The sequence below is a fragment of the Diplotaxodon limnothrissa genome, linkage group LG15 (genome assembly GCF_057381915.1).
Source record: "Diplotaxodon limnothrissa isolate DT_005_m linkage group LG15, D_limnothrissa_male_GT1.1, whole genome shotgun sequence".
Taxonomy (NCBI): Eukaryota; Metazoa; Chordata; class Actinopteri; order Cichliformes; family Cichlidae; genus Diplotaxodon; species Diplotaxodon limnothrissa.
Window position 1 is genome coordinate 7,648,100 of NC_140610.1, and position 13,484 is coordinate 7,661,583.

Sequence of the window (13,484 nt, forward strand, 5' to 3'; positions counted from 1 at the left end):
TTAGAATATTTGCAAAGAATATTTTACATACAGATAATGAACATTTATTTTCATTTTTTTGGGCAGTCTGTGCCCAGACTTATGGGCCAGCTTTTGAGGACAGAGTAAATCAGCACTGGAATGATACCCAATTCCACGTGAACGACCAACACAAAGTGGTGTACGTCCTGGGCCATCTGACCTCAGGAAATCACATGATAAGGTGGGGCCAGGTTTCACAATGAGCTCACCCGAAACCCTGGCTGATTGGGACCCACACCCAGTTTCACACCTTGGCTCAGGCGATTAGAGGATCATCAGGGGGTCCTTTTGTCCCTCTGTGGGGGGTTACTCCCACTAGTTTTAAATCTGGGACTCCCCACCATTTGACCTTAGAACTGAAGAAGCTTTTCAGATGAGAGGTGAAACGTCTTCAAGCAAATTAAAGAAGTCCAGACGCTTTTCTTTGCAAGCTCCTTTGACCATAGAGGTAGGTGTTTCAATAATATAATATATATGATATGATGTTGTTAAATTTCTCCCTTTAAATAAATGCATGTTGTGCTAAACAACTGTTAAATTGTTTCTGACAAATGTGGCTGTTCAACTGACTAATCATTAAAATCAAAGCCTGTAACATACCTTTATTAATTTTTATATTATTTTGAATGTTTCAGTATTGTGTTTCAACATATTTAAAATTTAACTTCAGTACCTCATATTGTAATGAATATTATAAAAACACCTCCTATATGTTTCAGCATCTTTGCAGAGGTTTCTTCCTGTTAAAAGGGAGTGTCACCAAGCACTTGCTAATACTTGTTGTCTGTTGATGTTTTCTCTGTATAATTGCAGGGTTTTACAATACAAAGCGCCTTGAGGTGAGTGTTATTGTGATTTAGCATTATGTAAATAAAACTGAACTGAACTGATGACATGATTTATAGAGTTGTAGTGTCAGTGCAGCACCTTCTCTGCGCTTCTTCTTGTCTATTTCTAACTCTTTCTGTTGTTAAGAATGGAGAAAGATGGTCGATTCTGGTGAAGGAGGAGCTCCAAAGCAAACATTTATTCATTTTTTTTCATTAATTGTTGTTTCCACCTCTGTTTAGTTTCAATGCAGTTTTATTTATATGTCACCAAATCACAGGAGCAGTTGTCTCAAATCACTTTATACTGTAAAAAAAAAATTACATTAACTCAGAATCTACACAAGCCTCTAAAATCGAGAAAGAAGAAAATTAAAGATGTGGAGAAGCTGCTTTGGTTGTCATGAACTCACTGAATGGTAAGTTTGAGCTGTTGTCACTGTCATAGATATGTAGTAGTGATGTACGACGTGACTGATTTCCATTCCGATCTAATGGCAAGTCAAATTCAGGCTGTATCGATGGTACTGATCTGATGCCAGTACAACAACTTGTGTTTGGAAAATCAAAAGTAGCGTATTTCAAACTGTAACTTTTCTAATGAATACAAGACATGGGACTTCTTGTTCTTATTGTTTAATTATGAATAATTATCATAGAAGAAATTAAAAAAAAAAGATTTGAAAATATTCAATTACCAAAATGTGACTGAATGAAAATAATAATACAGCTGAGAAACATCTTTTTAGACTTTATAGATCCATATTATTTTAAAGCTATCTTATCTAGAAAATATTTTGCGTTGTATTTTGGGATTTTTCAAGCCTACAGCAGTTGTTTTACTGAGAGTGCCCTGTATATTTTAAAGATACCTAGTCTACATAATCCACTTTTAATGCTCTACGATTTAAAAAAAAAAAAAAAAAAGGAAATCTGTGGTTTTAAGGATGTGGGGAATTGTCAATGGAAAATTGTACTTAGTAGTCAGTATAATCTTTTAATGATATAAGTTTGCATATGGTAGAATACTGCATGTAATCATTTGTGTTTAGAAGTATATAGTTGGTGGCATATTGAAAGAATGTCTCATCCTAGGAGGTCTGTAACATTCCAGGGTGTTCTGGCGTTCACCCCCACATCCTAGGAGCATGGGAAAGGTTGTACCTTGTTTTATTGTTTTACAGTAGGATTAACGTAGCTATGTTAGTTTTAGTCTAAGTGCCTTTTTTACATATAGATGAACTGTTGGATTTTCCAGACCAGCAGGTTAAGGGAAGTCGTTTATGGGGTCACACTCTGACACACACACACACACACACACACACACACACACACACACACACACACACACACACACACACACACACACACACACACACGTACACCTCCACATTCCAATGTAAGGAACAAGCGCTCACTGAAGTATATAAATAAAGACCAGGGCAGTCCTCAGTGCGAGTCTCAGTTCTGGAGGCTGCCCTTGCTAGCAAGAAGTTCTGTGTTTCTCTTCTCTGATTCTCTACTGAAGAAGTGTTTTAGAGTATATCTCTTAACAGGAATTCACTCATTTAAACACAGATACAATAGAATAGAATAGAATTAAACTTTATTGTCATTGCACATGTCACAGGCACAAGGCAACGAAATGCAGTTTGCATCCATCCAGAAGTGCTTTAGCCATGATATAGATATATTACAAATATATATTAGCAATAATATAGATATGTGAGTATATTACAGAAATGGGTCTATTATGATATGTTATAATGTACACGGTATGAAGTATGTTATGAATATGCTATAACTATAAGTATGTACAGGCTGTAGTGAGGCAAAAACCTAAACCCAGATGCAAGTCACTTTCCAAAATTCAGCTACAGTGCTACATATTGCCAGCAGCTCCACATTTTGAGTGAGCACACATGAGCAGTGATGCATTTAGACAGTCGAAATTAGGATATCATTATGAGAGGCGGAAAAAGAAGTAGTTCCTACCAATCATTTAGACAATGCAGATAATATAGATGCTTTCCATTATGTTCCTGTTAATCATAAACTACAAATTTTCCCCAATTTACTATGGGAACTTCTAGATAAGAGCTAGATTATTTCTAGAACATAAATATCTGGTATTATAATTGATATTTCAGCATCAATTCACAAACCAATAGTAGTAGCAGCCCTGAGTGGCTTAGTTGTCTCAGCAGGCTTCTTTGGAGTAGCTGGATGTAGTTTGCTTAGTTAAGATTAAGGAATTCATGTAGCTGGAGACATGCTACACAGGTCCTCTGGCTAACAACTAATCTAAAGCCCAATCTGAAGTATGATCATAAGAGTGATGACAGTCGATAAGAGTCAGTTAATGGGCCTCATAGCCTTCATAGCAGGTGAAAAAATATTTTGGAGAGTATGATATAAGTTAAGGAAAAATTATATGTAATTAGAGGTCATTTAATAGGTACTTTGATTTTTTTGAATGCTGTTTGAATTCTCTGGTTGAGAACCAGCTCAACGAGTAAGTCCATTATCCGCAACAGCTTGCTGTGACAAATAGAGATGACCACACACTGTTTGTATCAGCAGAGTAAAAATCATTTCTCAGGGAGCTTATATCAATGAGGTGCTGCTCCTGCAGTGACATTTCTTGACCGAGAGCGATTTCTGAACGTCCTTCTTAACTGGTTACCAATTCTTTGGCCCAGAGTGGACAAATGAATAGAAGTAAATGTGTACAGGAGTGGATTCATGGTACTACTTAGAAATGTTAGTGTTCCAACAGCGTTCCAGGTGTCTTCACAAAACTTCAGCAGGCTCTCATTTTTTAGGGAAATAGCTGCCACTGCTAGCACATTTATGGCTAAATATGGCACCCATAGGCCAAAAAAGGTCACAATGATGCTGGTAATCAGTCTCGTGGTCTGTTGATTGTTGAAGAAAGCTGTCCGATTCACCTCTCTGTAGAGACTGATGTATGAAAAAACAATGATAGAAAATAAAACAAAACCAACCAGTATCTCTGTCAACAACACAGCTATTGACTGGCCCTCTGAGAAGTATTGATGTTTGCAATAAAACCAATGTGGTTGTTCTACCAGCTGTCGAACCACTAAAGCAGGAACGGACAGGATCATTGCAGACAGCCAGAGCGGAACCAGCAGCAAGCTTGCTCCTACCTGAGGTAAACTCCTCTGCAGGTGAACGACCTGAAGGTAACGCTGGATACTCATCACAGTCACAGTCAGCAGGCTGCCATAAACGCTGCAGTACATGAGGTATGACATGAGCTTGCAGCCCGCCAGGCCCAGGGTCCAGCTACAGACAAAGTAGTAAATCCATATTGGGAGGGTAGCCAAGCACAGCAGGTCTGACACAGCCAGGTTCAGCATCAAACTCTGGGTCAGATTGGACATGTTCTCCCAGTTTGGCTTGAGAATGATGACAGCAATGTTTCCAGGGAATCCCAGCAGAAAGCAGGTGGACAGCACCACCACAGGAAGTAGCCTCCTGGGTTCCAAGAAGAAACTAGGTGAATATCCAGGACAGGAGGAGATGTTATAGGTAATATTGGTGGAGTTGAGTTGTGCCATGCTGCAAGCTTGCTTGCTCGGGTGTGTACTGAGCAAGTGATGATGACGATAAATGTGCAGTCAGGTAAACAAGTTGCTGTTTTTTGATGTAGTCAAAGAGGAACTGATAACAAGGAAACTGTGAGCTATGCAAAATCCCAAAGACACCTGCCACCATGTTTTCAGAATTTTGCATAACTCTTTCCACAAAAGGAAATATGGACACGAATAACTGGGAGTTTTGAATCTTTTTATTCATTTATTTTGCTAGTAGGAATCTTTTGGATTTTCCTTTTTGATTTTTGCATTTAGTAGCACGTTTGTATGTCTTTGGTGAAATGGAAAATTTCTTTTAGTTTGAGATGGAGTGGAAAATAAAAGCAAACATATCTTCTGTCTTGGACTATCTGAAAAGGATACAGTTTCTTGTCCTTTTTTTTAGCTTTGTAACTCTGGAATATCGTCAGATCTTCAGCCTTTTTTTCAATTCTGACATATTACCCTAAAGCCAAAAGTTTTTGTGCTGTTGAACTACATTTCAAGGTTGTTGCTTGGCTCTGCGGTCTCCACCAACAAGTCCTATCTGAACAGGATATAGTTCGTTGTTTGTGTTTGTTTGTGTAACTTGGACTTGAGTTAGAAAAAAACAAAATCCAAGGATTTACCCACATCCCCTTACTCACACAAAGAGCTCTACTAATAATGTGACCTGCAATGCAAACATACATGGAGCTCAGAGGTATCCCACATGAACCAAATCGTAGGTCTCCATGTTGAACTACTGAGAAAAAGAACACACTTTGATTACACCTAAAATGTTGAACACTATTTTTCACACATTGAAGTTTATGTCATATAATTGGATATTGACCTTTTTGTGTGGGGTCTGTTTTTTTTTACATTTGCTTTTAGTAATTTGATCAGTTTACCATCATGTTACCCTGTAATGAGAGAAAGGTTGACTCAGACTAACAAAACGATGGTCCGATCATCAAAAAAGATCAAAATCTCTGGAGCAGAAACTGCTGAAACTGCTGACTCTTGCCTGATATTTAACTGCAAAAGTGCAAGGTAAACCCATACCCATGTTCCTCTCTTTGAACTCTTATTTTAACAAAAGCTTTATTGTTTTGAATGTGTTGGTTTTCTTTGCACCCAAGAGCTCTTTGGTTTTTGCATTTTTCCTCAGCATGGGTATTTGCATGACCCTTTTTTGTATGTAACCTGTGTGAGCTGTTTATCATGGACCCGAATGCAAATAACTGTAGGGAGGAGTACACTCATTAAGTGAGTATTAGTTCAGAGCTCCACAAACACAGAGAATTCTGGAAGAGAATCCAAAAAACCCCCAGAAAAAAACAAGAAATCACCAGGAAATACACATAGTCAGGGTTATGTCACAAAGCTCCAAAGGACGACAAAACAAAAGAATAACTGGAGACTAAGACAACACACATCCATGCACCCTGTATGTGCCCGTAGGTCAAATTGGTTCAAAAGTTTGCTGGAACAGGGAAGGCAGTGACAGATTTCACAAGTGATGAGAGAAAAGATAAGTAGCGTCGTACATGTTTTCATTTACAAAAAAAAAATAACATACAAGAAAACATTTCATCTTTTGAGCAGCTTTACATATACTGATGTGAACCAACAGTAAAACAGATAAAATGGTCGTCTCCGATGTGGTTTTAGTATCAGAGTTACAATTAGGTTGTGGTTAGGTTGTGCCTAAGGGTTAGGGTTAGGCATTCATATTTGATTGTTAGATGTCCTCACTAAGATATAAAAAGAAGTGTGTGTGTGTGTGTATTATTTATTTACTTATATGAAGCAGCATTCAATTATAAATAACAAAAAATGAAAATATTCCTCTAAATATGTTCACAAATGATACATTTATATTCCTGTCAACTGACATTTTGAACTGCAAAAGCATGAGATAAACCCTTGTCAGATCTCTCTCTAAACAACACAATACATCTTTATTTAATAAAAGATTTTATTTTTTATACAGGAAGGAGAAAAATAAGTTGGAATGATTTTTTGTTATTATTGGTTTTGTTTTTGCTTGGAAGCTGCTTATTGTTGACCCAGATGAAAAAACACAGGAGGCTGGAGTAAACTCAAAGCAATCATTTATGCTGATTAGTAAAAAAAAATTCCAGAACACGGGGAAATCAGCAAGGACGCCCCCGTAAAAAAAAATTAATAATAATAAGAATTAAAAAATTACATAAATACATGAGAATGAGGGGATACGATAACAAGTGCACAGCTGGAGATAATAGACCTAATGAGATGGGAGAACTCAACAGAAGAGCACTGCGCCTTCTCGCAGGATCTTTTTCTGGGCAATTGTGCAACCACTACAATATGGCGCATTTGTAAAGACTAATAAACATAATAATATTTAAATGTAAAAAAGAAGTAAAGAAAGAAAAGATAACTAACATCTTTTAACTTACATTTTCTTTGTGAATTATAACTATAAACTATATTATCATCATTAGTATTAGGATTAGTATTATGAAATATACTACTTATTCCTTCTTTGTTAACTTGTGATTTTTGGACAGGCTGCTTTCAGCATTGGCAGGGTCGGTGGTTGGCTAGGTTTATTCTGCAAAGCTAATTGATTTGGTTTTGGAAATTTAAGATCTACTTGTATGCATCTGATGTCTGAAGTATGGCATGCAATAGGGGATGGTAACAGTTAAAGATGATTATAATGATGATTTAAACAAGATTAAAAACTATGGAGATTAGACTATAATTTATGGTAAAATATACGTATATCACTTAATACTGGGTACTTTGTTTTGAATGTTTACCTGATTCCATGTCAACAAACATTGCATTCTATACAAACATGTTGTTTTGCAGCTCTGGGTGAGGACCAGCTTTAATCAGTACACAGCTGATGTGAGAAAAGATGTCATCATTAAACCACCAAATACCTACAGCTTGCTGTGACAAACACAGAGTACCACAGCACCTTCATCACTGAGCAGTTTCTGCAGTGATATCTGATAACTCAGGCAGCTTTTGGAGAATTCTGAACTTCTCCATTAAATATTTAGCACTTTTTTGGCAAAGAGTGAACAAATGATTAGAAGTAAAGGCATACATGAGCGGATTTACGGCACTGTTTACAAATGTTACAGAGGCAAAAGCATTCCAGGTGTCCTCACTAAACTTCATCACGGGATTGTTATGTAGGGAAACAGCTGCTATCTCCACAATATTCATGACACGATATGGCACCCACAGGACAAAAACAGTCACAACGATGCTGGTAATCAGTCTGGTGGTCTGTGGATTGTTGAAAAAGGCTGCCTGATTCACCTTTCTGTAGAGACTGATGTATGAAAAAGCTATGACAAAAAATGCCACAAATCCTATCAGGAATCCTGTGAACACCACCGCAATCCTCTGGCCCTCAGAGGAGTAGTGAGCTTTGCAGCGTATCCAGTGCTGATCGTCGTCCAGGTTTCGAACCACTAAAACAGGGATGGACAGGATCGTTGAAACCAGCCACAGTGGAACCAGCAGCTGCCATGCTTCAATTTCATGTAGCCTCCTCTCAAAGTGCACCACCTGAAGGTAACGCTGGATGCTCATTGCAGTCACAGTCAGTAGGCTGCCATAAACACTGCAGTAGCCAAGGTATGTTACCAGCTTGCAGGCCTCAACCCCGAAGGTCCAACTATTGAGAAACGAGTATGTCCACAGTGGAATGGTAAGCATGCAGAGCAGGTCTGACACAGCCAGGTTCAGCATCAAACTCTGGCTCAGACTGGACATGTTCTCCCAGTTTGGCTTGAGAATCATCACAGCGATGTTTCCAAGGAATCCCAGCAGGAAGCAGATGGACAGCACTGTTGCAGGAATCAGACTTCTGGAGTCCAAAGAGGTTCCAGATGAATTTCCAGCAGAGGAGTCGTCGTTATAAGTAACCATGGTGGAGCCGAGTTGTGGTATGTTTCAAGCTTGCTGACTGTCATGCACTGAACAAGTCATGATGATATGGTGAGCAAGCTGTTCTCCTTTGATGAATCAAAGAGGAACTAATAACAGAGAAACAGTCATGCTAATGCGAACATTTTCCATTTAAATTAGGTGTGGATCATGACGAGCTTGTGGAATGAATTAACCATTGTTGCGTGTAGCAGTAAGGCTGGCTGTAAAATAAAGCAACAAGTGTTAAAAAACAAAACAGGTTAGATCTGCTCTGGCCTTGTGCGTGTGGTAGTAACATGCTCATGACCAGTGTTGGTCAAGTTACTTGAAAAAAGTAATCAGTAACTAATTACTGATTACTTCCCCAAAAAAGTAATCCCGTTACTTTACTGATTACTTATTTTCAAAAGTAATTAATTACTTAGTTACTTTGTTACTTTTTAAAAACACGATTTAAAACCTGAAGAGGTGATAAAGCGATAGATCTTTCAGCCCAATTCTACTTTTTCTGCATAATCCATCATACAAAATGGAATCAAATGGAAAAATCTCTTTTTTTTAACTTGTTTTATCAGTTTTAATCTTTTAACTTTATGCATCAAGCAAAAATTTAATTATATGCAACATTCTCTGAGTTGAATAAATTAGTTTAACATTTAAACCTATTTTCTGCACATTCCAGCACATAAAATAAAATGTTTTTTGTGTTTACACTCACTCTTTCAAATAGATGCAAGTAAAACACAGCAGAACATAAATAAAGTCAAAGACTCAGTGGCCCTGTTGCTCTATTTTCACCTGTAAAGCAGGACTGCGGTAGGCGGAGGTTTACCCTGGTGCAGGTGTGCCGCGGTCAGTTGAAGAATCCGCGACTTTCTCTGTGAGTTTCCCATTACGTCGTTGCGCACTCGGTACTTGCTTGGAAGTTTAGGGGTTTTTTCACTGTAAAAAGAAGTTTTCTTCCCACGCACAATGGACGCTAATGTTTTTGTCACTTTTTATGGAATCAAACTCAAAGTAAGGTCAGTACTTCCACACTTTAAACGCTGCACGCTCATACTCTCTCCCACAATCGATATGTGATCCATTGTTGATCTGCACACAGTTGTTGTCACTAACGGCGCACTGTCGTGAGACATTCTCGCAAATAAATCAAGGTTTTAGTAACGCAGTAACGCAGTGTTCCTACGGGAAAGTAACGATAATCTAATTACCGTTTTTGCAATAGTAATCCCTTACTTTACTCGTTACTTGAAAAAAGTAATCAGATTACAGTAACGCGTTACAAGTAACGCGTTACTGCCCATCTCTGCTCATGACAGGACACACTTAAAAAGGCCAATTAACATGAATTTGACGTTCACAGTTTAACTGCAAAAGCAGCAGATAACCCCATACTAAAGTTGTTATATGCCAGATTGGGATGTAGATGAGTACCTGCATACAGCCTGCCCTTGCATTTTCCCCCCCGCTTTGAGCTCAAATGATGGAACAAGTCGGGAAGATAAGCAGGTTTCCAAGGAATCAATGAGACATCCACAGGAAGAACCCCGGCACACTCTGCAGGAGTTCACCACAATATCTTATCTCAGAATCCTGCTTTATTAAAAAAGTGTTATCTTCATTTTAGATGTTAAAAAGTATTTGCAGCTCCCAGGTTGCTGACCCCTGCCTTAGTCCAATTTGGGGGAATTCAGATCTTTTCCATTACACATTTAGCATTTTTTGGCAAAGAGTGAAAAAACGATTAACCCTCTCAGGCTCAAATTAAACTTTTTGTTGCTAATGCACAACCAAGTCCTGCAGTGGTACTTCTGAGTAAAAAAAACTAAAAATATGTATGTGGGGTAATCAGGTTGTTAGTTTTCAACTATTGCAAATTGGCAACGCCTGCCTTGAGAGGGTTAAAAGTAAAGGCATACAGGAGTGGATTCACGGCACTGTTTACAAATGGTACAGAGGCAAAAGTGCCCCAGTTGTCCTCACAAAACCTCAGCAGGGGCTTGTTATTTAGGGAAACAGCTGCTATCTCCACAATATTCATGGCATAATATGGCACACGTAGAACAAAAACAGTCACAACAATGCTGATAATCAGTCTCGTGGTCTGTGGATTGTTGAAAAAGGCTGCCCGATTCACTTTTCTGTAGAGACTGATGTATGAAAAAGCTATGACAAAAATGCCACAAATCCTACCAGGAATCCTGTGAACACCACCGCAATCCTCTGGCCCTCAGAGGAGTAGTGAGCTTTGCAGCATATCCAGTGCTGATCGTCGTCCAGGTTTTGAACCACTAAAGCAGGGATGGACAGGATCATTGAAACCAGCCACAGTGGAACCAACAGCCGCCATGCTTCAACTTCATGTAACCTCCTCTCAAAGTGCACCACCTGAAGGTAACGCTGGATGCTCATTGCAGCCACCGTGAAACAGCTGCCTCTAGCGCTGCAGTAAATAAGGTGTTTTACCCGACACAGTATGTACCAGCATATAGAGGAAGTGGCTCACATCCAGAAATCCTACTAGTGGCTGGACAAAGATCAAGTGAAAGACAGCAAAGAGGCTCTAATCATGGCAGCACAGGAACAAGCTCTAAGTACAAGATCCATAGAGGCTGGGGTCTACCACACCAGGCAGTACCCCAGATGGGTGAGAAGGGATTTTTATTTTTTTTTTTGGAATGTATACATATGCAAAACATGCAATGTTCACAAGTGCTCAATATGTCCCCCTGCGACAGATAGCTAACAATCATATTAGATTCATTATATGAATCTAATAATATGATAGCACAACTTACATTTGCTTTTGCAAGCATGACTAGAGTCACTACAACCTCTGTTGTTGTTGTTGTTGTTGTGCAATTTCACATTTAGATTTTCAAGGCCACTGCTACCTACCAGCAACCATGTGAAACTCATGAATCCCCTCTTTCTAACAATATGTGCTTCAATTGTTAATTGTGAATATCCACCTTTTTTTTTTTTTTTTAGTTTCCTTTTTTCATTATTTTGGGTAGTGTTCATGTCACAAACACTTTTTTTGTTGTTAAATATAAATAGTGCTGATAGAAACCAAAGCAGGCATAAGTGATGAACTGAGGTCACTGAGATCAACAGATGTGTCTTTTATTGCATCTCATTTGGAGTCACATGCAGTTGGGGTTGAGGGAGGGGGGGTGATGCCATCCATGTAACAAAAAACAAAAGAAAGGAATCCTTAATTTTTGATATTCATCCACATTCTTCTTGTTTTTAGGTGCCATTTTTATTTTTCCTTCAACACTTTGTTAATGCCACAATGGATTAAGATACAGTCACTTTTTGAAATAATACACAGAACATCCAGCGTATACTCGAGTGCTTTACAGTGAGCCCGTTAGCAGCACATGAACAAATGTACCAACTGCTGCTCTATCACAAATCACCCAAAAACAACTGAGGCCAATCACAAACACTTCCTCGTGTCTTTGTTTCCACCTTAACTTGGACTCATCGTATGTAGAGATAAAACAAGGAATGCAGCTCTTTCAGAGTGCCTCCCAGATTCACCTGTTTCACGTCATGATGCAGTACCACTCCACACCAGCAAAGGGCGACACAGCACACACTCTGAGCAACATTTCCACTCAATATTTGTTACAGCTTCAGAGGTATGTACAAAGTGGGAAACTTTTTAGTCTACTTGCATTTTTATCCAACCATATAATTTAATGTAACTAAAAATATATGATACACTTTTTCACTTAAAATAAAGAAAATATGTATAATCTGTCATTTAAAATAGTCTAAAATGCATATGTCAATTTTTGCATGTTTCATACAATCCCTAAAAAAAGATAATGTGAAAATGAAACGAAACACTGTTTAATGTCTTTAGTGATAAGCCCAGATTTGCAGTGCAAGTGGTGTTTAAGTACATTTTGATAAGGAGCTTTTGTCCAAAAAAACTTGAAGTAGACAGGTAGGATGGATGGCCATCAGATATATATGGGTACAACCAAGTCTTTAATGACAATAAACAGTATTAGTCTGAACAACAGGGATAGAGGAGTGGGAGTTGGCCAGTGAAGTTACACCGAACACAGTCCACATTGAACAACACAGTCCTCGTCTGGGAGATGCGCAAAGAAACCAACATATATCCACCATTCCAAGTCAGCTGATATGCCAAAATCCAGAATGAATCTAAATACACATTTACTGATTTTTTTTGTTAATTTTTCTGTAGTATATTAAGTAAATGTTAACACTGAATAACACACACACCCACACACACATAAACGGAATTCTCTTTTTCTGTATCTAGGGTTCACATTCACAGTTGTGCTACAACATTAGATAAAGAGGGCAGGTTGCTTTCAGGGGTCGTGGGGGGGCAAAGATCGAAGAGTTGATGGCTGGCTGAAGAGGCTGAGAAAGGGGGGGGGGGGGTGGGGGTGCAGACATCCACTTCCACAGAGCTCCAGACACGATGACAAACCTACACAGAGAAAGAACATGGTCTTGTTTTAGCTTTCTGTCAGAGGAATGTGTTAGCAGACACAACATATTGCATTATTATTATTAAACAGCATGAAACTGGCATGTGATATCTGATTTAACTGTCACAAGATGTTTTCCCTAACCCTAATGTCACACATTTGGTTTCTTTACCTTATCGGTACTGTTGTGGATCCCAATCCAAAGCAGCTTTTAGCACATTTTGTTTTGTGAATGCTGATCACTTAAAATTTGTGAAGTCTACTTTCAGAAAAAATCTTGATATTTGCCAGTGACTTCTGTCTGTTTACAGAAAAAAAAAAAAAACTCAGAAAAACCACCCTTAATTTTATCTTCAGGTCTGGGAACCACTTTTCCAGCATCAAATTGAACTTGCATGTGGTTATTGTTTAAGGCTCAAATTCTTCTCCTTATGCTTTGCTATTTCATGACATATGAGATATTTTAGTTTAGCAATTGCACAACAGGTTTACAACAAGCAACAAGCATGTCTACATCTTAAGCAGAATAACTGATGGTAGTAGTGCTGTAGATTACTGTTATGCTGAAACCCCAGCCTGTTCTACAGAGAAAAACTATACGAATGTTATCCGTAATGAGAGGAATC

At 38.4% G+C, this 13,484-nt stretch overlaps 2 protein-coding genes and 1 pseudogene across 2 annotated transcripts; all 3 read right to left on the reverse strand.

The window, feature by feature from the left end:
• Positions 1-3,460: 3,460 nt before the first annotated feature.
• LOC146616958 (leukotriene B4 receptor 1-like) lies at positions 3,461-4,435 on the reverse strand. Its single transcript, XM_085372905.1, has one exon. The coding sequence runs from the start codon at positions 4,433-4,435 to the stop codon at positions 3,461-3,463; it is 975 nt and encodes a 324-aa protein (XP_085229031.1).
• Positions 4,436-7,414: 2,979 nt separating this feature from the next.
• Positions 7,415-8,389, reverse strand: LOC146616959 (leukotriene B4 receptor 1-like). The gene has a single exon (XM_085372906.1). It carries the CDS (start codon positions 8,372-8,374, stop codon positions 7,415-7,417), a length of 960 nt encoding a protein of 319 aa, XP_085229032.1. The 5' UTR covers positions 8,375-8,389.
• Positions 8,390-10,244: 1,855 nt separating this feature from the next.
• Positions 10,245-11,285, reverse strand: LOC146616960 (leukotriene B4 receptor 1-like; annotated as a pseudogene).
• Between the last annotated feature and the right edge of the window lie 2,199 nt (positions 11,286-13,484).